The sequence below is a fragment of the Diorhabda sublineata genome, chromosome 6 (genome assembly GCF_026230105.1).
Source record: "Diorhabda sublineata isolate icDioSubl1.1 chromosome 6, icDioSubl1.1, whole genome shotgun sequence".
Lineage (NCBI taxonomy): Eukaryota > Metazoa > Arthropoda > Insecta > Coleoptera > Chrysomelidae > Diorhabda > Diorhabda sublineata.
Genome location: NC_079479.1, coordinates 21,903,581 through 21,928,673, shown reverse-complemented (window position 1 = coordinate 21,928,673; position 25,093 = coordinate 21,903,581). Strand labels below are relative to the sequence as shown.

The 25,093-nt window shown below is 32.8% G+C and overlaps 1 protein-coding gene across 4 annotated transcripts in view; it reads left to right on the top strand.

Annotated features, from left to right (window-relative positions):
• Positions 1-1,031: 1,031 nt before the first annotated feature.
• Positions 1,032-25,093, top strand: part of LOC130445931 (synaptic vesicle glycoprotein 2B-like) — a 38,004-nt gene continuing 13,942 nt past the window's right edge. The window contains exons 1-5 of one of the 4 annotated variants that reach the window (XM_056781838.1): positions 1,032-1,312; positions 5,745-5,948; positions 9,092-9,254; positions 19,505-19,683; positions 24,068-24,252. In XM_056781838.1, coding sequence (XP_056637816.1) covers positions 1,294-1,312; positions 5,745-5,948; positions 9,092-9,254; positions 19,505-19,683; positions 24,068-24,252 — 750 coding nt within the window. In that variant the 5' untranslated portion in view covers positions 1,032-1,293. Of the gene's footprint in view, positions 1,313-1,423; positions 1,443-5,744; positions 5,949-9,091; positions 9,255-19,504; positions 19,684-24,067; positions 24,253-25,093 lie in introns of those variants that run through there. The other 3 variants (XM_056781840.1, XM_056781839.1, XM_056781841.1) reach the window with 3 other exon arrangements.

Sequence of the window (25,093 nt, the reverse complement as noted above, 5' to 3'; positions counted from 1 at the left end):
GTAAAAGCCCCTCAAGCAGTTCATTTCATTCTGCGTTTTTTGGCGTAAATCCAAAAGTCATATTTTACGTTTATGACGCCATTAAATTTTTTTTCAAATAGGTTTCTACAACATTATTTTACAAAACTCGTTTTTTGAATTATGAAAAAAAAATTTAGACAAAAGAAGAGAAAAATACAGCCTAGTAAAACCAAAACTATACCTCACAGGAATTGTTCAAACTCTGTTTTTCTAATGTACCCAAAACAAATTCGTGGGAGATAACATGAGGTCACAAATTGGTTATTGAGAAAGCTTTGTACTTGAAATCCATAATGTGGTGGGGCACCATTTGTTGGAACCAAATTAGGTTCGGATTCACAGTTATACGAAGATGTTCCACACATAGTTCAACCGTACATTTTTTGACGGCGCTGAGTGTCTTGGATCTGAATCTATAGGGGTTTATATGGGCCAAATAGCGAGCGTTTTGTCCATTAAACATCGCCTCGTCAAAAATACCACACTAATAAGAAAACTCGAATTTTCAACATAATGCTTCATGGATATGTCCTGAAACTCCAAACGTTTGTCTGAATCATCAACTACTCCAAAAGACTGAGTTTACAGGCAAATTATGTTGTAGTTCCATGAAATGTTTAGACACTTATTACTGATCTTCGAAAGTTAGGAAACATTCTTCACGCTTACCGCTTCATTAAATTTTGTAACAATTCTGTTTTCAAAATGTGTAGTTAACTATGGCACATACATTAGAAAACAAAGAACACAATACAAACACATAACAAAAACAAAGAAAACAATAGCAGTTTTCAGAATTTTCTGTTTTTTTCTTGTCACGTGTTTTTCAATTTCTTTTCTCGAAAATAAACCTTGTACGTTTGAAAAATTTTGTGCATCACTCTATTCTGTATAAAAATAATGGATCTTTTATTCTCCAAACATATTAATTCAACCGTTAGCTCAGCTCCGAGGAATACATTTATTGAGCTGTCCTCGTACAAGCTGTAGCTTGATTTATAAAATACATCGTAGTACACGATAATTTTATAGAGACTGGAAGGTTTTTAACATATTTTAATACCAACGTGTTGTAATTGTGCTTCTGTAAACATTAGAACGCTTAGTTAATTTAAATTTACCAGTTCATTTCAATGAATTGCCGTTACATAAACGATTAGGTTAATTTATTTTAATATTAAGCAGAGAACTTTAATAAAATTCCCCAGATAATATGAAAAATAGTTGAGTTTAAATCATTGTGGTCGTAGATAGAGTTGGTTACTATATAATATGGAGCTCCAAAGAAAAGGTAAGTAACACATGTTGTCTCACTCACATTTATTCATATTATCTTAATTCAACACTTGGTAGCAACTCCATATTTTTAATATGTCATCGAGTTATCAAGTTTATACATTAACAAACAGAATGATTCACAGGTATAGTCAGTTTTTATTTTCATGAAACAAACTTTAACAGTATCTGATTCTTCTATTCCGCTTCCGCAAATATATCGTATATTGTTTATTCTGAGAAAGGGTTTATTTTTTATATCTAAAGCTCCTTCCACTTGCTTGAGTAGATTGTGTTTTTTATTTCCTTCTAGTGCTGTATCAACTTAGTACATCCATGTCTTCACCAGCTTTCCAGTAATCAAAATGTATGATAAAATTTTACATTGTGGTAAATACAAATTCATTTGATATTTTGATTGCATTTTTAGTTTTTGGCTGTCCCGAACGCTCAATTCAAACGTAGCTGATAACAGCTACGTTTGAATTGAGTTACCCTGTATTTTACGGTCTCAAATTATGGTGCAGAATCTTCGATAGGTCTAACGCCTGTCCCTTCTTCGATTATCACTTGACCTCTTTCGTGGTCGACCTCTACTCCGTATTACAATTGGGGATTCATCCTCTGTTATTTTTACCAATCTATTGGACTCATAATTGTCTTATTTTTTCGCTTTTTCCTTGGTCTAATAGTGCTTTTCACGAAATCCGTCTAAGAATTTTAATTTCTCCAACGTTTTGTTTCGTTGATGTTTCTGGTCTTGTTTCTGATGTATAGGTTTAATTTTCGCATTGTAAATTCAAGCATTTGTTTCTTACCTCGTCATATGACCATAACTGGTTACATCAATTCCAAGGTACTTGTATTTCATTCTCTCTTCACATTATTTGATTTTCTAACTCTAAATAGCATAAAATGAGCTTTTTTGATCTTATCATGCATATGGTTTTTTCATTCGAGATAGTATTATTACACTGTTTTCCTATTAGATTGAAGGTAATTAATAATCTTTGAAGATTATCTTGATTGTCGGCACTTATGGCGTCATCGGCATAGCGCAGGATTTTGATTTCTCTATCACCCATTCCGTAACCTTTGCCTAGCCGCACTATTCACATGATTTCATCCATTATTATTATGAATAACATGGGACTAAGCGAGTCTCTATGTCTGATAGGGCCGTTGTCTGGTATGTTATAAAAATGTTGAACAGAAACTAAGAGTCCAAGATGGCTGGGCTTTTAGTGAGAATCTCTCAAAATATAATTCTCAATTTGATTTATATGTGCTGACATCTATTCTACGTTCATTCATCTACGATTGACGCCGGGTATGAACAAAGGTAACCCCCTCAAAAACAACCTTACAGAAGAAACTCTTCATGCCATCTTAAACAAAAGCATATCTCACATTAGATATTCGTCATATAACCAAAATATTAAGTAAACTATTTCTATCTCCTTTTTTTGTGTCAAACAATACATTCCTTGGAGAATTATGACTATACAGGCCAAAACAAAGTAGTAATAAGTCAAAGAGTCCTTCCAGATAAGTCAATGGTCGCATTCAACTTTCGAAACATTTAGCAAATGTTTTAAACTAATGTGTTCTGCTATGAAACAGTTAAGTTGTAGCCTTTCTTATGAAAAGAATGATCGAACTTGTTATGAGGTTAATATTTTCTATATATTCGTACCACTTCATAATGTAACACTTGTTAAGTGTTATAAATAAAATATAAGTAATTTCGTTTGAATCAACTAAATACAACAAAAAGCAACCAAAATAGCCTTTAAGTTCCAAATCCTCCTGACGAAAACTAAGAATGGACAGAAAACAAAAATGAATGCTACGTTTTTGAAATCAGTTTCTTCTCCTCAAACTTGATGAGTTTGATATCATATTATCCTTGATTTGCTGATCCTAGTCGAAACATATTATATCTTCACCTAGTGCTGTTATTTTCTGCCATATTTTTCCACACTATTTATTTATGTAATCATACTTGAACTTACGGAAGTTTCTTCTGTAGCTTATTCTGCACTGTGAGAATTTACCTATTTCATTTCAGCATTGATCGCCTGAATACTGAATAATTGGTTGTGTGGTTTTACTTCTTTTCAAATTATTCTCCATTAAAACCAATACACTATTACATGCGTTTGAACCAATTGTCCAAGCGTTTTTTCCATTCCGAAGAATGATTCGTCTTCTGCGATTGGTTTTTCTGATTCTTTCAAACACTTCTGGCAAACAAATGCTGCTGTATCATTCAGATTTGACCATTCTCGCTACTCTAATAGATCGGTGGCAACATGTCCGAAAACACAGGCGACCATTTGTTTCGAAAGGCTTCGTGCGCGAACAACTTCAACTTTTGTTGGATTTGGCTCGTCTCTAAAGATCCATACAGTCGACAGTTGTTCAGTTTTGGGTTCATATGCACAGATCCATCATTCATCACCTGTCATGATCTTATTGGCGTCTTTTGAAGTACTACGAGTGAATTTTTTAACAAATCCATGCACCAACCGACGCGAGCACCTGTCAAGGTATGCAGCATCAATCGTGAACAAATATTTTTGACAGCCAAATATTTGTACAATATTGAATGTATGATGATAACATTACGATTTTGGACAACAGCCGAACTTCACGGAATTCATCCTTTAGCGAAGGGCGACCACGAGTGAATTCCGCAGGTTGTTGAAATTATGGAAGCACGTTGACTTGATTTGGTACTTCATCGCCAAAAGTCGAAGCAAGCTGATAGGCGCACTGCTGTTCGTTAAATACACGTCTTAATTCATAGAAAATCATCAGTCGAAAATATTGACGATTTATTTCCTTTTTTGACCAAGATAAATGTTTCAAGTATCTGTAAACAAATCAAATTGCACTTGTATGATAACACTTTTTGAGCAAATTCACCATTAAAAATGTATTTGTAAATTTTGATGGCAAATTTAACATATTCACATCAATGTTGCCATTTTCAAATCAAAGTATCAAGCCCCGTACACAGTCAATATGAGCCAAATTATCGTAAATGTCAAGTTTATATTGGTACACTTTTTCTTCTTCATCTTTTACTTTGATCATTGAAATAAGTAGCTCCAATAAAGACTTACAACTTCTTCTTTGTGAAGGCCGATTCGTTAACTGTTACATCGTACATATATTCTAACAAACGTTATTACTAAGCAAAATTTTACGTACAGTAATATGAATAGGACAAATCCAAAGGGAGACTAATTATTGACGTATTTTACTTTCCTATGAATTCTATAGAATTTTATATGGCTTAGTATTCCACGTTAATATAGCATTTTTCGTCATTTTTAAGATATCCAAGAATTTTCATATTATGATTATGAATGAATATCCTATCATTAATGTTGTAAGCAAATATTTCTTGGGCATGTAATAATGTACTTTTAAAGCAAATAACGCTTGTTCACCTATAACAGTAATAATTGAAGGGGAAGAATAAAGCTATTTTCACAGAAAAATCAAAGAATATAATATGACGTAGCCAACAGAACAGATGTTTCTATAGATTGTTTTAGAAATTTCTATGAAAAAAATCAAAATCCGGTTTGTCCTATTCCATCATTCCACTTTCTTATGTAGTCGGCATACACCGCTATGTAAATCGGACTCTGTTGTATCTTATGTGTGTTTCCTTTCATTCATTGCTAAATTGATTGGATTTCCACCATGATTCATAAGAATTATACCGAGTTTTAAAAGCTTCCTTGTTGCACTCTACTGGCAATTACAAAACTATTTGTCATCTTCCAGCTACTCATACTACAGTCCATGTTTTCATATATTCTCAACCACGTTTATCAATTGTTAACTATTTTATCTATTTTTTATTATTTTCCATATTTCTTGTGTTTATACTCCTCAAGGCTTTCTTCAAATCTTTTAATCACCCATTGTATATATTCTTGTTCTCTCTTCGATTAATCTGAAGTATCTACATGGTCCAAGTGTGTCATTTAATAAATTGTCTATCTCTTGTCTTACTATATCTTCAAATCTAGGTTCATATATCTTGTGAAAATCTATAATTTTTGCAAACGGTTGGAATGATGCGTGCCATTATTGTTATTTTTCACTCCTTTGGATTCCATTCCATATTCAATTTGAATTCCACATCCTCACTTTCTAAGTAATCTAGTATTTACTTCTTCATTTTAGTTATTTTCAGTATTTTCTATATCTTTAATAACCTCGTTTATTTTTATTTCTGCTACAGGTTCTTCTCGTATTGCACTTGTTCCTGTTTTATCCCGTCTTCTCTTTCTGACTGTTCTCAATCTCTTTCTGCTATATACTCCACTGTCTACTTAAAAAACGAGGCAGAACCTCAAACTAGGGAGAAAAATTTCGTTCATTTGTTGTTCAGTTCGTCTTATTATTTTACTATTTTATTTCAGGTAAACCTGGAACTACTTTTGAGGATAGTATAACAGCTACCGAGTTCGGTAAATATAATTTTGTATTGATACTTATGATAGCAGGTCCTTGTATAGCACAGATGTTAAACACTGTTGATCTCTCGTATGTTCTACCAATTGCGGAATGTGATTTGGGGCTAACATTAGAAGACAAAGGAATACTAAATGTTGTAACTTTTGCCGGTGAGTTAAAATATGTTAATCTATTGTAATTTTTGTCTATAGCGTAAGGTTCATGAAATATTGTAATTCAAACATCACAGAGAACTTGTTGGAGGCAGCAGTCATATCATTTTGTAGTTGAGAGAAAGTGGATGTTGTACAGGATTGGGCAGTGTGTCCACTCTGGAAACACACTAGTCTGTCGGTAGAAATAAATATACGGTAGTGAGTGTTTTCATGAGTAATTAGAAGTGAGGTGTTTATACTGAAGTTGTCGTTATCTTGAATAAAGTAAGTAATTCTGCGGAAACTCATAACATGGGCATATTCATTCCCATGAGCATCACATGTTACAAATGAAATAGCAGAAGCTATTTGCCGTTTGATGTCCTTGAGCGCTTTTTCTATAACAGAATGAGGAATGGTAGGGGATACATTCTAAATTGGAATACGTTTGGATGGGAATTGTTGTGCAATTGATATATGTTTTGGTGGTTTCTAAGGAGTTCGTCTATAATTGCAGTTGAAAATAGATATATACAGATATAGTTGTTGGAAATTCTTAATGAAAATGTGATATTTCTCGAGCAAACGATATCTTCTATAGCTTTGATGTAATCAAATAGAACGGTATTTGGAATGGAATGCATGACAATTGCTTGCTCACATTCTGAAAATGTAGGGGCAGGGAGCTTTGTTGGAGTTGCATCAACATAAGATTTTGTGTTATGAAGAAGGTTTTGTTGTGATAAGGATGTTGGGCTTTGGTTGTTTATAGTAGTCATTTTTGTGGGTAGTTCTGGATGCCAAGACTACAATGTTGAAAGTGTAGGAAGGATCAGGAGTCTGCGAATTATATTGTAGGAAAGGAAGATAGACAAAATGCGTGTGCACTCCTGTACTTGTTATCAGAAAATTTATATTTTGTTCATTAATTTCTAACTGACCTTATAGATAAGTATCCTTTTTTCCTAACACCTATAGAGTAAGTTAAGAGTAAAATGACTAGTTTTAAGAATCCAGAATCTGGGATTTTATGGGACAAAAATACAATGTATGCTTCGTCGGAATTTTTCTTTGAGGTTATTTAAATAACAGAAAATTGAAAGGTCCGTTGGATTATTATTTCAATTGAGTGAATAAGAAAAGCCTGTACACATTAATTTTAAATAGGTTTGGCAATAAAGAAGCATTTAGTTCAACACTTGCTGAAAGAAACTGATTCCATTGGTAAATGATCTTGAATTTGTTGCAACTTATAAATTCTTCCAGATCTTCCTGAAAAGTTTTAACTTTAGGTCGCTGGCGACTATGTCCAATATTTCAGTCACTTTCTAAATATAGAACAATTTTTATAGCAAAGTAACATTTTTTTGCTGTCAAGGCATCGAGTCGTGATAATCATGCATTGAATTAATCTCACTAGGTTGTAATTTTTCAGTAATAAATAGATTTTACAATAAAATAGACGATAAATAAAAAATTAGTTTCAATCCTACAACCATAACGTAGAATAACTGGAACAAGAACCGTAACATGGGGTCACTGATGATCAATTACCAAGTCACTTTTCTCAAGAGGATAAAAATAAAGTAACCATTTCAAATAGGCTTTTGAATTCAGTTAAACTTTTATATAAAGATGAACGATGAGATAAAAATATTCATGAACGACAATATAAGAAACAAATTTTTTTAAATAAAAAGTCAATTTTTGGATAAAAACTTAAGATTAAGCTGTACAAAAAATGTTGAATCGATGCCCTGAACACATATTTCTTGAACGAAATCTTGGGCAGAAGTTACAACGGCGTTATGAATTTGAGGGTTGTTGTGGTAGAGCATCTTCTGAATATCCATATTCTGAATATCATGAAGATATTGTTGCAATTGCTTGGGAAAACTTTGAGATTTTCTGCTCTTCTCTCCATTTGACTCTCTACCAAAGCTTCAACTACATTTTTTAAGAAGTTTGTTCGAGTATCATCATTGTGCGATGTTTGAAATCCCCGCAGTACAAAAAAATGATACCAGCAGCGTCTAGCATATCGTAGAAAATTTCTCGTGTTTCAACTGTTTCTGTATACTAATTAATAATAGACTATGATATAAAAGTAATAGTGTTTTGTTGATAAATTATCTTAATTTTAAGTTTTTTTTTTTTTTCAATTGAAATTTCGTTTAAAAGCATATAATATTGACGTTTCGACCTACTTTGAACGAAATTTTAATTGAAACGAGAAATTTAAGAAGTGAGAAATTGAAGATATGTATTGTATACATGTTAGATGAAGAAACACAACATGATATCAGTGCAAGCTAATTCTTTGGAAACTAAATAAATTGAATTAAGTAACGTGAGTTGCCTCCTTGACCTGTAATCATATTACGATAACGCCCTCACATATTTTCGATCAAGTCCTCCAAGTAATTTTTGCCCAAATTTTCCCAATTATTCATTAATGCCTCTTGCAGTTGTTGAAGGTTACTTGGTATCAAATCTATGGTTCGCACATTTCGCCCAATTTTGTCTTACGAATACTCAATAAGGTTTAAATCCAAGCTACTCGCAGGTAAGTCTAAAGCTACAATATTTAAGTCTTAAAGTTACTTGTACTAGTATCAAGGTTCGTCTTTTCCGAGCAACTGTTTTTGATTGACACAGTTTCGGCATCATTTTACATTCTCCCCTTTATAAGTTCAATGTTCATGACTTCCTCGTTATTTGTTATCTTTCCTTCTATAAGTGATATATTCATGGCATCAGAGCCTTCAACTTTCTCACTATTTGCTATTTCAATGTAATTTGATCAGGCACTAAATTTTTGGCTAGAAAACTGTCTTCATCTTCGCTATTCTCTCCACCCAAACTCTATTTTTACTATGTATTTTCATTCTCGGTGAAATAGTTTGATGATACCGTGAAAACAATTACACGTAAACCGCAACGCGGAGTCAAAATCTATCACCCCAGGAATATCTGGAGCAAGTAGAGCCTTGTACCTTTCACGCATTTAAGCGTATTGTAAAAATCAATACGAATGGGTCAAGGGGTGACTCCACGTTGTGGTTCTAGGCTTGAGAAATAATTATGGAAAAGTTTTGGAAGTTAGGAACTCATATAAATATATAGTAATATGGACAATTTATTTTTACAACTTTTAGGGATGATCACTACTGGCATATACTGGGGTTATTTATGTGACGCCTTAGGTAGGAGGACTATTATTGTTTATGGTTACCTAGCTTCAGGTTTATTCGCTTTAGTTGCTGCTTTATCTACTAATAAATTTGTAATGATAACTGCCAGATTTTTAGCCGGTGCAATGTAAGTACCTTTTTGATTTTTTTTATTCATTTACTGAAAGAATAATAAATTTCCATACAGAGGACTTGTTACCATAATTTCATAAGTATTACGAAAGAAAACACTGTAGTTTTTATATATGCTAATCATCAACCATGTTTTACTTCAATTTTTTCTTTATCTTCTGCCTATTATTGTCCTTTTTAGAACTTATTCGTGATATTTTTATCTTGATCTTTTTCAGTTCCTTGAATGTATTCTAAAAAAAAATCTGTTTCTGCATTTGTGAATACGACGTACTTAACTCCTTTGTCTCCCTTCTTTCACTTTTTTTATCGCCTCAACTATAAATTGTGTTATAATCATATCATTTTTAGATCAATCTCTTTACCTTTCAACAATTCTCGCTCACCAAAAATATGTCGTGAGATTAACTATTTCCATTTGCATTCCTTGAATACTTTCTAAAATATATGATCCTTCTAAATTCTATACGAAAATGAAATTACATTCTGAAAGATAAAGCAGTTGAAAATAACCTCAACTGCCAACGTTCTCGCATGCATATAGAAACGTTTAAGTAATAAAATAATTGTTAAGGACTATAATCGAGCCACTATTGAAGAAGATGCTGATGTTGTCATCATTCTGATACTATTCCACAAGCTTACGTTGAATAACAATCCAGATATCACATAGAGTGATAGAGTACGAGGCCCACTCCATATATTTTGAGATCCTACGCAACTAGGGGAGCAAGAGCTAGCAACACTTCATTTTCAAATACCAAGTAGTAAGCTTTGAATGCATTTGAGTCGCCGATGTCGTTTAGTGATGAGAAACGTACTGGTAAGCTTTGTTCCTCGGTGATTGCTGAGAACATTGAGAGAAATGGGCCGAAATCCAAGAAGATACAAGATACACCTATCAAACGATTAAAGCAATTCTTGGTGTTAAATCAACTACAGAAAATTGGATTTTACATCAACATCTTCATGTGAAGAAATTGTTACTTGTTCACGCCACATACCCTTAACAAATTCCAAATGGCGTAGTAATTAAGCATTACGCGAATAACGATATTCTGAAATAGTGATAGTGTTAAAATTAATCTTTAAAATAATTTTTTATTATGTTAAAATAAAACGTGGCAACGCCGCCCAACATAAAGTTTTTTCTATTTTTTTGTATTAATTAGAAATGTGTTGTTGATATATCGCCATTAAAACCCAACTAACACATGTTTTAATATTATTAATAAATAATACAGTCCGCACATCAACAATTAGTTTATTAGAACCAGCAAAGAATTTTAAACATTTTGGTCTTGGATCCAGATAAATATAAGATAGAAAAATATCTAAACAGTGTAAAAACTATCTGGAATTTAACAACAATCGAGTGTGTCCAGTGGTCCAGAGAAGAGGCGAAGAAAAATATCGAGCGAAGTAACAAGCGATAGTGACTAACTGACTGAACGACTGCAATTCAGGTACTTTTTCCATACAATTCCTATTTTATTCTATTTTTTCCTTTATCTTAGGATCATTTGTTCTATTTAATCAGAAAATGGTCGAACCTCTTCAATAAACTATTGAAAATTGATTCAATTATTTCAATAAAAATTACAATTTAAATGTGTTAAGACAATTTTAGCGGTATTTTACGTCGCAACAAGATATGCGACGTATTTTTTCTTACAATTTTCAATTGAACAGTTTATAATAATACAATTTATTTTCTATTCAGTCTAGGCAATTTATAATACAATTTCATTAGTTTGATTTATAAAAATCACATGCAATTATTTTAAAAGATACAAATTACTACTTTACTTACAATCTTAAGCCTAGTAAGAAGGTACAATCAATGTTAAGCAATTGAAGTAGCTATTTCATCACAATTAAGGTGCAATTTTCTGTCGTAGGTTATTTTTTGATAATAAATTACAATTTAAACTGCAATAATGCCCCCAATAGAGAATATTGACCTCACAATTTTATACCGTAAAAGAGGTACAATTAAACAAAAACTTACATTATTAGAAAAATTCATAGATAAAATTAACGAATCAGTTCCAGGATTTAATAAAATACAAATGCGATACGACAATCACTTAAATTTATTAGATGAATTTGACAAAATCCAATCGATTATAGAGTCTGAATGTAAAGAGGATGACTTAGATGAACAATTCAATGAATGCGATACATTTCAAGATAGATATTATGCTGCTTTTGATTTTTTGAAACAATTTATACAAACTTTACAACCACGTCTAGATGAACAAAATTCAAATTCAGTTAACAACATTTCGTCGAATAATTTTGATTCTCTTCAGAATGTTTTATTACCAAAGTTAAAATTACCTAACTTTGATGGAGAGTTTCATCATTGGCTTCAATTTAGAACCAATTTTAAAACTATCATATGTGACAATACAAATTTGAATGAGAATCAGAAATTTCAGTTTTTAAAGGCGTCTCTAGAAGGGTACGCTTCTCGATTTATTGAAGGTTTAGACAGTACAGACAAACCATTTGAAAGAGCTTGAAACCTTTTAGGTGAAAAATTTGATAAAAAACAATTCTTAATCGATAGCCATTTCAAGTCTATTCTAAGTGTGCAAAATATTGTTAGAGAAAATTATATACAATTCCGTAAGTTATTAGATGAAATTTCTAAACATTTAACATCGCTAGAAGGCTTACAGTTAACTAAAGATATTTTATACGACTCCTTTATTATTTATATTGTGTCCAATAAATTGGACAAAAATACGATTTGTGACTGGAAAGAAATGAAATATAATTCTGAATTACCAACTTTGGACGAATTTATGAATTTCTTGAAAGACAAATCTGACATTTTACAATGTTTGGACGAGTCTAAACAATCAACTAAATCCATAGGCAATTCAAGTAAGAATAAGAACAATCCAGTATATATGCTTTTATCAATAAATAAATCATTGTCCTGTAATTATTGTAAAAAAGCTCATACAATTTATAAGTGTCCTCAGTTTTTAGCTTTAAATGTTGATACAAGAATTCATAAAATTAAAAATTTGCACTTATGCGAAAATTGTTTACTTGCAGGTCATGATAAACAAAATTGTAAACACGGCAAATGTACAATAGGCAAAAGGAAGCACAATACACTGCTTCACAAACAATATAATGTAGTACCCCCGGCAAATAATTCTTCTAATGAACCAACAACTTCGATGAATGTAGTTGTAAACCACAATAAATCAAACACGATTTTAAAAGCGGAAACTTCCACCAATTCACTGTTATCTACCGTCTCATGTCAAATTAAAGACAACCAAGGCAATTTTCATCAAATAAGAGCACTGCTGGATTGTGGAGCTCAATCCAATATAATAACTGAAAGGCTATGTAGTTTACTAAATATACCATTGTTACCTATCAATGTCTCAATTTCTGGAATAGGTAAATCTGTATCTTATATAAATAAAAAATGTTCTATTTCTCTTTATTCTTGCGTTAATGATCATGAATATACAATTTCATGTTTAGTCGTCCCTGTAATAACTGGTAATATTCCATTTGTTTATTTTGATCCTAGTACATTAAAGTCATATTCCTGAAGATGACCAGTTAAAGAAATTCTGGGAAATTGAAGAAATAAAAGGTAGTAATCAATTTTTATCTCAAGACGATATTGTGTGTGAGTCTTTATTTAACGAAAATACTTTCCGCATAGAAAACGGTCAGTTTGTAGTAAAATTCCCGTTAAAACAATCCCCAGAACTATTGGGCAGGTCTAAACCCGAAGCAATTAGAAGATTTAAGACATTAGAAAAACGGTTCGCGGATGTTCAATTTAAACAATTATACACCGATTTTATTCAAGAATATGAAATTTTAGGTCATATGACTAAATTAACTATTGAACCCGATGGAATTAAATACTTTTTACCACATCATGGTATTTTAAAAGAAATGAGTACGACAACTCGTTTACGCGTAGTTTTTGATGGAAGCTGTAAGACGTCTACAGGGTGGTCGCTTAACGATCTACAATATATCGGCCCTAAAGTTCAGCATGACATTATAAACATTCTTTTACGATTCAGAACATATAAATTCGTGGTTTCCGTTGACATATCAAAAATGTATCGTCAAATTCTCATAGATTGAGAGCATAGACCTTTACAACAGATACTATGGCGTGATAACCCCAAAAGTAACTTTTGCACTTATCACTTGAATACAGTTACATATGGAACTCGATCCGCTCCATATCTGGCTATCAAGTGTATTAAGACGCTAGCGGAACACAATATGAATCAATACCCCCAAGCCTGTGAAACAATACTAAAGGACATGTACGTGGACGATTTGTTGACCGGTTCTAACGATTTAATAGAATTACAAAAATTATGCAAAGACATATATGATGTCTTATCATCCGCTAATTTCATTTTAAGAAAGTGGATTTCTAATAATTTTCAAGTAGTTTGTGGCTTCAAAGATAACAATATCTCAAATGCAATTTTAGATATAGGTGATAAAGAAAGTTGTAAAACTTTGGGAATCCAATGGGACAATAAAAATGACATTCTGAAATATACAATTAAACAATTTACCCATCGAAACACAATTACTAAACGTCACATTCTTTCAATTATTGCTCAAATTTACGATCCTTTAGGGTTATTGAGCCCTTAAATAGTTATTGCAAAATTAATAATACAGAAATTATGGTCCCTACACATTAGATGGGATGAGCCTATTCCACAAGATATAGAACAAACTTGGTATCGATTTCAGAATGAACTTGGCAGTTTAAATCAATTATCTATTCCTAGAAATGCTATTTATTTAAACTATGTACTTACAGATCTCCATTGCTTCTGCGATGCATCGAGAGATGCATATTCATGTTGCATATACTTACGTAGTGTTGACGATAGCGGAAATTATAACGTTCAATTACTATGTGCCAAAACCAAAGTGTCGCCACTGAAGACAGTAACAATTCCAAAACTTGAATTTAATTCAATTTAAAAAATATTCATTATTGTTTGTGGTCCGATTCTCAAGTCGCCCTATGTTGGATTAACACGGAACCCAATTTATTACAGACCTTTGTTGCTAATCGCGTATCTAAAATACAATCTCTCACGAACATTGAAAATTGGAGGTATGTTAGTACTAAGGAAAACCCTGCAGATTTAGCATCTCGAGGTATAATGCCTAAAATGCTGATGTCAAGTGCAATTTGGTGGAAAGGACCTCAATTTTTATTGTTACAATCATCAGATTGGCCAATTACTAATTTTTCAATTTCTAAACACGATCTCCCAGAACTAAGAAAATCTAAAACTATTTTGGTCATATCACAACATACAAAAATTTGTGATTTATTTACAAAATTCTCTTGTTTACAACGATTAAAAAGAGTCACAGCATATTGTATGCGTTTTATCAATAACGCACGAAAATCTGATACCAAAGTTATTGGCCCATTATCAGCTGAAGAATTGGAAAACACCAATACTATTTTAATTAAATTATCTCAAATGGAATCATTTTCCGAGGAGCTAGAATTACTTCGTAAAAACAAGCAATTAGATGCTAAACATAAATTTGCCTCATTAGCGCTCTTTATTGATGAGAAAGGAATCATCAGAGTTGGGGGACGATTAAAAAATACTTACTTACCATTTAACATCAAACATCCAATCTTACTCTCAAGTAAACACAATTTTACCAAACTAATTTTTAATCATAAACATAGTCAATTGTTACACCCAGGACCACAACTACTATTAAGTTCGGTTCGACAATTCTACTGGCCTGTTGGTGGTTCTATATTAGCCAAAAAAACAGTGAGAAATTGCGTGAATTGTTTCAAGTTCAATCCTATTCCATTTTCCTGTCCAATGTCAAACCTACCGAATGAAAGAATTAGGCCTACGCTTCCATTTGAAGTGACCGGAGTTGATTATGCCGGCCCATTCTATATTTTGAACAAACCAGGTAAAGGAACTAAACTTAAATGTTATTTGGCTATTTTCGTTTGCTTTTGCACTAAGGCAATACATTGCGAAATAGTAACTGATTTAACTTCCAACAATTTCTTAGCATGCTTAAAACGCTTTGTATCTAGACGAGGTGTTCCCAAAATAATATATTCCGATAACGGAACTACATTTCACGGCACTAACAACTTATTGAAAGATCTTAGTAAATTTTTATTTAACAATCAGGCCTCTATTGTCAATTCTACCAGTCAATATAATATACAATGGAAGTTTATTCCTCCGTACACCCCAAATCATGGCGGATTGTGGGAAGCAGCCGTTAAAAGTTTCAAATTTCATTTGAAGCGAGCTCTTATTAATAATAATGTGACTTACGAAGAAATGTGCACCTTAGTGATACAAATCGAAGGTATATTAAACTCTCGACCATTGTTTGCGCAATCAAATGACCCTAATGACTTGTCACCCATTACACCATCCCATTTCTTAATAGGTCGAGTTCTGACCTCCATTCCCAACATTGACTATACTAATACCAACAAGTATCGTTTGACTCGATTAGAACACATCTAGAAACTCTACCAACAATTTTGGCGAAGATTTTCAAGACAATATATTTCTCAGCTACATCAGCAGTACAAGTGGAAAGACGCCCCATCAACTATAAGGGACTAATTATTCGTTCCATCAGACATTTGTGTCCATTACCGAGACAAGAAGACATAGACAATTAAATCGATTTATTGCAATCTTAATACAGTGATAGACTTTGTAAACATAGGTATATATTATCAAGTATATTTCTACAATAAGCTGTATCCCTTCAAAGAGGGGGCTATTATGTTAAAATTAATCTTTAAAATAATTTTTTATTATGTTAAAATAAGTCGAAAACGTGGCAACGCCGCCCAACATAAAGTTTTTTCTATTTTTTTGTATTAATTAGAAATGTGTTGTTGATATATCGCCATTAAAACCCAACTAACACATGTTTTAATATTATTAATAAATAATACAGTCCACAAATCAACAATTAGTTTATGTGAACCAGCAAAGAATTTTAAACAGATAGGTTATAAAAGATAAAAACCATTTTATGAAATTCCTACCCGCCACTACAGTCTTTTGTGGATCTACAGATTCGTCAATACTAACAATGGGAAGAAACAAAATTTTGTGAAGAAAGTTGCAATTTTATTCCGTAATACACATTGGAAAAAACAAATAAGCTTGAAGATGAATGTAAAGTTACAGCAAACTGGTACACCACAAAATGTTTACCTGCAGTTCTTGACTTAATCGTGAGTTGTTGTTGTATCACAATAATGCATCATCACATAATGCACAGCAGACAGTTGAATTTTTAGGTGAAAATAACAGTCATAGAAGCTTCGCCGTTTTCGCCTGAATTAGTTATGTGTGACTTGTAGTTATTGTTTATCCTATTGAAATATTGACGTAATCAACGTACTGAATACACTGTTACACCACCACTACATCAACACTCACAATTATATTGTCTGACGCGGTGAACTTTCAATCTCTGAAGACGATAACTTGGTTATCGAAACGCGCTTCAGTGATAGTGTAAACAGGATATTCAGAGGATAAGATAGACGAAGAAATTCATCAATTTTTTTGGACTTTTTAGAAGAAGACTGTTTTCATACTGTAGAAACGGTTTTGTAGAAACATGAATAAAAATCATGTGTTTGAATAGCTCCACCCTAGTATTAAAATAGAACAAAAATAAATCTGCATAAATCGTTATTGTATCAAGATTTTAGTTTCCTCATTTTAGACAAGACTCTTGTCTTTATTTCCATACCGTAAATGGTATTTCTGTTTCGAGTTACACCTTTCTGTTTTTCCGGAATTAATTTAAGGCATGTTTTTGAAGATTCTATACTGTTCTTTTGTAATTTTCCGTTACTACAATTTGTTTGGAACAAGTACCATCTTCTCAACACACTTTATTAAACTCACACTGTCTGATTGGATGATACAATATTTGAGTAGCTTTCCTTTGAACAATAAACTTGAAATTTCACTCTCTATTACAATACATAAATCTATTAGAAGATCTATGAATTAATAAACCAATTGGTGGTAATTGAAATCATATTTCATATGAAGAAATTTGTTCATTATTTCACCAATAGATGGTAATAATATAATTTCTATATAAATTGCAATAGATGGCGCTATTAATACTAAGAATTAAAAAACAAATTCTCAATAATTCCTTTTGATACAAGGTCTTCTTCCTTCTTGTATGGTAGGTTTAAAACCTGTTTCTTCTTTAGTTTCAGCCTCTCGGATCCAAGATTGTCACACCATCTCTTTCTCGGTCGACCATTACTTCTTCTGTCTGTTATTGATTTATCCCTTGCGATACGCACTAGTCCTATGCTTGTCATTCTGCTAATGTGACTATTCCATTCTTATTTTCATTTTAGTACCCAGTCAATTACATTTTCTACCTTGCACGTATTTTTTATGTTTTCACTTCTTTCTCCTTCTTAAAGTGTTTTCTCTGGTATTTTCCTGAGTACTTTCATTTCCGTTGTCTCTAGTAGTCTTTTTGTCTTAGTTGTATCGGTTCTTTTCTCTGCTGTGTATGTCATTATAGGTTTAATTGTTGTTTTATATATTCCGCTTTTTGTTTCTTTTGTAAGATTATTTTTCCAAATAGTGCTGTTGAGGCATCCTGCTACTTTATTTTTTTTGACAACTTGCTGTCGCACCTTATTCTCGACATCTTCATAGCTCGTTATGTCTATTCCTAAATATCTAAATTTTAGTACTTGTCAATTTCTATTTTGCAGCGTAGAGGTTCCTTAGACGTGGTCATGTCGTACTTTTTTTATAACTTCGTCCATTATTATATTGAATAAAAGGGGGTTTAATTAGTCACCTTGTCTGATGACGGTATTTACAGGTACAGAATTTGTCAACTTGTTATCAATTCTGGCTTGGACTTGGTTATGGAAATAGATGTTCTCGATGATCTGAGCTATATTTATTGGGATGTCTCTATTATATAGCAGGTGTATAACATCTTCAAGTTGAATGCAGTCAAACGCTTTCTGAAGGTCTATGAAACACATATATGCTGGTTTGTTATATTCTATAGATCTCTCAACTACTTGTCTCAATACAGTGTCCACGCATGACCCTCCGGATCTAAAGCCTTGTTGTTCTTCCGACAAAGATGTAATTGCGTTAATTTTGTTTGTTATTGCTATTGTGACTAGTTTCAAAGTTGTGACTAGTAAGTTTATGCCCCTATAGTTATTTGGGCACTTTTCATTTCATTTTTTAAACATAGGAATCATTGTACTAGTTCTCCACCTGTTAGGTATCTTGCAGTACAGTATAATTTTTTGGTCAGATTGGTAAGTGCTGTTGTTAAACTGTCTCCTTCGTATCTTAGTAGCTCGTTTGGTATACCATATTGCCCGAATGACTTCATATTTTTCAGAGCTTCAAGGGGAGTCTGTACTTCTTGCTCACTGATATATAATTTTTCTCTTATTTTTGGTATATTAGTAAGTTTATGGTTGTCATTTCCTTTAAATAATTCTGTCAGATATCTTTCTCATTCTTCTTGAGGTATTTTGTTAGTTTCTGCAAATTCTGTTATTTCTTTTCCAAACAACAAGGGGCAGGTGTGGGTTCGAGAGCGGCTACAATAAGATAAGATTGTCGATTTACACTTTTACAATTTGTTCTCATTTTCGGGGAAATTGCAAATCAGTGACAAATGGCACTTTCATCTGAGGATTTGCGAGGATTAGGCGATGGTGAAAAATTGACGCGAATGAACACGGGATCTTCAGTTTGATGGGAAATGCCATATGTACGATACTGTTGGCGTTAAGGCATTGAAAGGTGGAATGCTATTTGATATTGTAGAAGTTCGCTATTAATTTTCTTTCAAAATAATATGGTAGCCAGCGACACATGTAGCGTAGTTGAGCTACTCTTTATTCTGGGTACAAAGATTGTCCGATCTATCTGCAATTAAACATGTTGGGTCGCAGGTTGCTCAAGAATTTACAGCATCCTCCACAGTCTTCAACAGCACTTTCTTAGGTTGGTTCGGGTTAAGGACCCCAAGAAATTATCAACCACCCTTTCTAACTTAGACGTATAAGAAGTGTCATAACACATTAATAATCTAACTCTTCTAAATGGAAACTACTTGTTAAAATCATCCATTTATTCTCTTAGTAACTTAAATAATTTTTAGCATTAACGGTCCATTTGCTGCTGCAACCTCTCATATTACAGAATTTCATTCCAACAAATACAGAGGGAGAGTAAATATAATAAGAGGAATATTTCTGAGTGGAGGGAGCTTGTTATTGCCCATATTAGCATGGGCTATTTTACCAAGAAAATGGGACATTAACGTGTTTGGATTATTTGGTAACGTATTATAATTGTTATATGATTACAATTAATATTTCATTAGATTAGCAAATATCTAAATTATTAATAAAAAGTGAGTTCCGTTCGGTTATTTAAAAAGAACTTGTACGAATAGAGAAATAATATTCATTGTACAAAAATCTACGACTGTTGAATAAATTTTCTATATAGCTTTGGAATTTTTGTAGGCACTTATCGTAGCGTGATACACGTTTTGTATGCCTTTTTCTGTTGCCGTCTGTGCTTTCAAATATGTGGTAACATGTTCTTTTAACTCCTGAAGTTTTGACTTCATAAGAAATATTTTAAATGTAAGAAGAGATTAAAGTCACTAGGAGCAAGGTCTGGGTTGTGTGGAGAATACTCAAATACCTCCCAGTTAAAGGAATATTGTTTATCCCATTCGCATTGTGAAAGAGCGCATTATCGTGAAACAAATATTACATGTCTGTAATCTTCCGCTCTTCTTCTGTATTGTTCTTGAAGTAAGCATGCATTGTGAGAAATCGATAAAAAAATGCTTTTTCTGTTCCAAAAACCTATAACCTATGAGTTTCAGAGGTTTCAAGATTTGCTTAGACTTTATTTTAGTTCGGGACGAAGTGAGCCTTAATTCCATCGATTGCCATTTATTTTCTGACTTTTGTAACTACTCATCCACTTGTTTTTGTGTTGCTCAATAAGAGCTTTACTTCTGGTATTGCTTAAGCATTTCTTCAATTGTTAGAACCAGTTCATCAATAACGAAAGACGGACGTCTCCATCGTGGAGCACTTGCTCAAGTCCTTGTTTGAAACATGTGACCCATTTGCTAATTGTTGAATCACTCATAACGTAAACCTTGCAGATTTGCAGATAACTTTCATCTGATTAGTTTTTGCTTGCATTTAGAAACCCAATCACAGATTTCACAATCCGCAGCATTTTCAATAAATGCTGACTTGATGAAGGTATAAAGATACTGATGAAAGAAATAAAAAGATATAACGTAGATATTATAGAAACGGAACAATTAGGATCGGAAATGGAGGATGTAGTTTTTTGTAAAAGTGGAGGTAGAAACAGAATGTTGGGGACATGCTTTGTTCTGAATAACAAATGGAAAAAATATATATTAGTGTTTAAACCGATTTCTAAAAGACTCTGCACCCTGAGACTCTAAGGGAAGAACAGAAATATAAGCATTATTGATATACATGCCTCTTCCGAAGAAAAAGAAGAAGAAGTGAAGGATGAGTTCTATGAACAGCTGGGCTACGAAAATGAAAACTTACCTAAACATGATGTCAAAATAGTAATAGGAGGCGGAATACGAAGATCCGAAAAGAAAATATATACTTTCCAATAATAGGTAAACACAGCAAGCACCAAGAAACAAATGACAATGGACAAAGACTGATAAACTTCCCTTGTGAAAAGGACATAGTAGTAAGAAGTACATAAGTAGAAAGAAAAAATATATATATATATATATATATATAAAGGCATATGGGTATCTCATCTCCGGTTGGAAAAACAGTGAAATAGACCATGTATTAATAAAAGCCAAATGCAAAAAAACTCATGAAAAAGAGCAAGGAGATGATCTAAATATAAAGAAAAAATTTCAATATGATGTAGAAAGTCTTAAGAACTTAAAAATACAAAAAAGATAGCAAGAAGAAATAAGAAATCGATCAACAAGAACAAGATTTACAAATCAAAAATAAATCTAAGAAGAAAAACCAAAGAAATGGAAAATAAGAAATGGTTTGATGAAGAATGTATACAAGCAATGAATATTAAGCGAAAATTGAGGAACCTGAAGGTAACAAATAGGGATGAGCGTATCGACTTTAAAGTATAACAAAGCGAGATGAGAAATGAAAAGGATATGTAGGAGAAAAAGATGGCAATATAACGAAGAAAAATTGATACAAATCAAGAAACGAAAAAAAAATGCAAAGAGGGTACCAAACAAAAACCAGCTACCTTAAAACAGAAGAAGGGACAATGGTGTATGAGTGCAGAATGCAGAATGCAGAAATGGAAAGAGCACTTTCAGAAATTAATAAACGGAAATGAAGCAGAAACAGCAAGGGAAATAGAAGAAAGTGATCTAGAGGAAGACGGCATTAAAGTAGAAGTACCAAGTGAAGAAGAAGTAAAATCCATAATAGCAGAACAAGAAAAACAAGAAACCAGGGGAAAGTGAAATAACAGCTGAAATGTTAAAATACGGAGGAGAAAAAAATGCAGATAGAATTATACGAATTAATTCAAATAATATAAGAAGAAGAGAGCATGGCCAAGAACGGAGGAAAGTACTAATATGTCCAATTCCAAAAAAGGTGATAAACTGTTTTGCGAAAACAGATACCTGTTATGGAGTGCTAACGAAAATAATAATGAACAGACTAGAAGAATATGTCGAGAAAATACTAATGGAATATCAAGCGGGCTTTAGAGCTAATAGGTCAACAAAGGACCAGATTTTCTCCCTAAAAGAATTAAAGAATTACTAACCACCTGCTATGAATATAAGATATCACTTCACTCCTTGTTTAGAGATTTTAAGCAGGCATTTGACAAAATAAATAGTAACATGTTACAACAACAGGCAGCACTAAGCAAATTAGAACTACCGACAAAAATAATCAGATTAGCTAGACTAACCTTAGATAAAACAAAAAATGAAGTGATTTGGAAAGAGTATAAGTCTGAAAAATTTCATGTCAATAGAGGACTCGGACAAGGTGACTCTCTCTCCATTGTATCATTTAATACGGTCTTAGAAGTAATTATTCAAAATTCTAAATTAAAAACCGATAAGACAATTTTCAATAACGAATGCCAATGTCTAGCTTTCGCAGATTACGTAGCGTTCATAGCAAAATCCAAGGAGCACTTACAGAAAGCAGTAATAAAATTGAAAGGAGAAGTCAAAAATTTTGGACTTGAAATAAATCAAGAGAAGGCAAAATATATGATCATGGGACATACACAGAGAGAAACAGAAGATTACTTGTCCTTCAGGACAACCAGAAACAAAGAGTACAATTTCGAAAGAGTTTCCAACTTTGTGTATGTATGAGTAGTAATAGAAGACAAGGGAGTAGAAGAATTAGAACTGGAAGCCAGAATAACTAAAGGAACATAAAAATTCGGGAGTATTAGGTCACTGATGAAGTCAAAATACGTATCAATAAAAACAAAAATAAGAATATGTATGAAACGGTAATAAGACCCACCGCAACATAATCATGTGAAACATGGATATTACAAAAGGCAGATGAAGCCATGTTGGAAAAATGGGAGAGGAAGATACTGAGTGGAATCTATGGAGGAGTACCCACAGAAGAGGGCTGGAGGAGAAGAACTAATAAAGAATTGGAAGAACTTTATGGAGAAGCTACAATAAGCTGGTGCATTAAGGGGCAGAGAGTGAGATGATTGGGACATGTTGAGAGACTACATAGAGAACGGATGCCAAAATTAGTACTGCAAAGAAGACCAATAGGGAAAAAGAGAAAGGTGTGACCAAGTTGGTATGACTGTAATGGAAGACCTAAAAAATAATGTGAAAGCTGTGAACAGGAAGGAATGGAGAAATATTATGTGGAAAGTTCAAAATAGAGGACTTTGTTATATAATATATAAAACTGTGTAATATTACCATTCTTGCCCTAGGTCTACATGGCCTGTAGAGCATATTAAAATATATACTTGATTTAACTCTTAAGAAGTCGTGATCAACGTTTGTTTAGAAAGTCATTTTGGTATTATAACCTATTTCAAAAATCCTAAATTTTGTTGTTATTATAACCTATTTTAAAACTCCTAAATTTTGTTCTAAAACTATTGCGACACATGTGACTCGGAGCTATGGATCTTTCTTTAATCAATAGAAAGTAAACTAGACATTTGTAAGCTAGCTGTTTTTTATTACATGTATTGTCACTCTATTTGACACCGTGTGTGACTTGTAGAGTTGGGGCCTCATAAATGATGATATATATATGTCTCCACTAAAAGCTGACTCTCTGAACTAAGCATAACATATATCGTCTTGATAGGTGTGAGAAATGATGCTCACATTGAACTCTTATTGGCTTTTACGTGAAACCGATTGAGCTGCTCTTTCGTTTTATGTGTGATAAATATCACGAAACGTTGAAAAGTACTATTAATTCTAAAACTGGTACCCAATCCTACAAGTTTTAATAGAGTTATTTCCAATGTGGCAGAATCATTTATCTGTTAATCGTGAGCTTTTGAAAAAATAAACTCAAGACAATCTTGTGTCGTAATATGCTCATTTTAATACGCGTTTTTAAAATTCGGATACATAATATTTTTCACTTATCACAAATTTTCTCAGTAGCGCTTACTTATATTACAGATCTCCATTCTTGGAACATGTTTCTGGTGTTATGTTCAATATCGACTATATTCAGCGGAATTGTATATATTTTTATACCAGAGAGTCCTAAGTATCTTATGTCTACAGGACGAAACAGCGAAGCTCTAAGAATAATGGAAACTATGTACTGTGTTAATACAGGTAAAAGAAAGGAAGATTTTCCGGTGAGTGCAGCTTGACATATTAAACGAAGGTGTTTCAGTAAATGTATTCAATAAAATAATTCACTCATTCTTCTAATTATCGAATTCATGATAGATGGATAGATTGAATTTACGGGGTTCGCACATGTACGGTGATCTAAAATATAGATTGTATCCCTCCTTTCCTAGAGTTAGGAATTTTCACCACATCACTTTATTTAGTATTTTCAGATAACCTAAGGCAAATACACTCTAGTCTCTTCACCCTGCTCAACTGTCAAGTTTTCTCTGTCAGGTGATTTCCCTATTGGTAAATTTATTTTTAAGTTAACAAAGGCGCATGCGTGTATCAACTTGCCCGTCTAGGTATTCCTCAAGCTTCAGTCTACACATAGATTTCTTAACGTTAGCACTTATTTACCCAGTTAGTTTTTCGGCGAATCACCCTTTTAGGTCTTTCACACCAAGGTTACAGTTTGTGCACGATTTTTAGGTAAGATCAAAAAATTTATAAATTCTGAATAAGTTATAATTAGTAGTATTTTTCGATTTGCGAATATGATATACGAGGAAGCCCATGCATGGCACCAGAAATTTGTAGATGAAATGTTGATGGAAGAAGATGATGAAACAGTCCCCTTAGATGGCGATGAGAGTTTCTCTGACAATGAAACAGAGCAGTAACTTGAAAATACCTATTCAGAGCAAGACATCGATAATGAAGATGTCGGAAATAGTACAGAATTCCGTATTTTGTTTCTAAAGATGGCTCAAAGTGGCGAAAACATATTGTCTACAAAACAAATGTGAAGACACGCTGAACAAATGAACATAGTGCCTCATTTACCAAAGGGCGAAATTA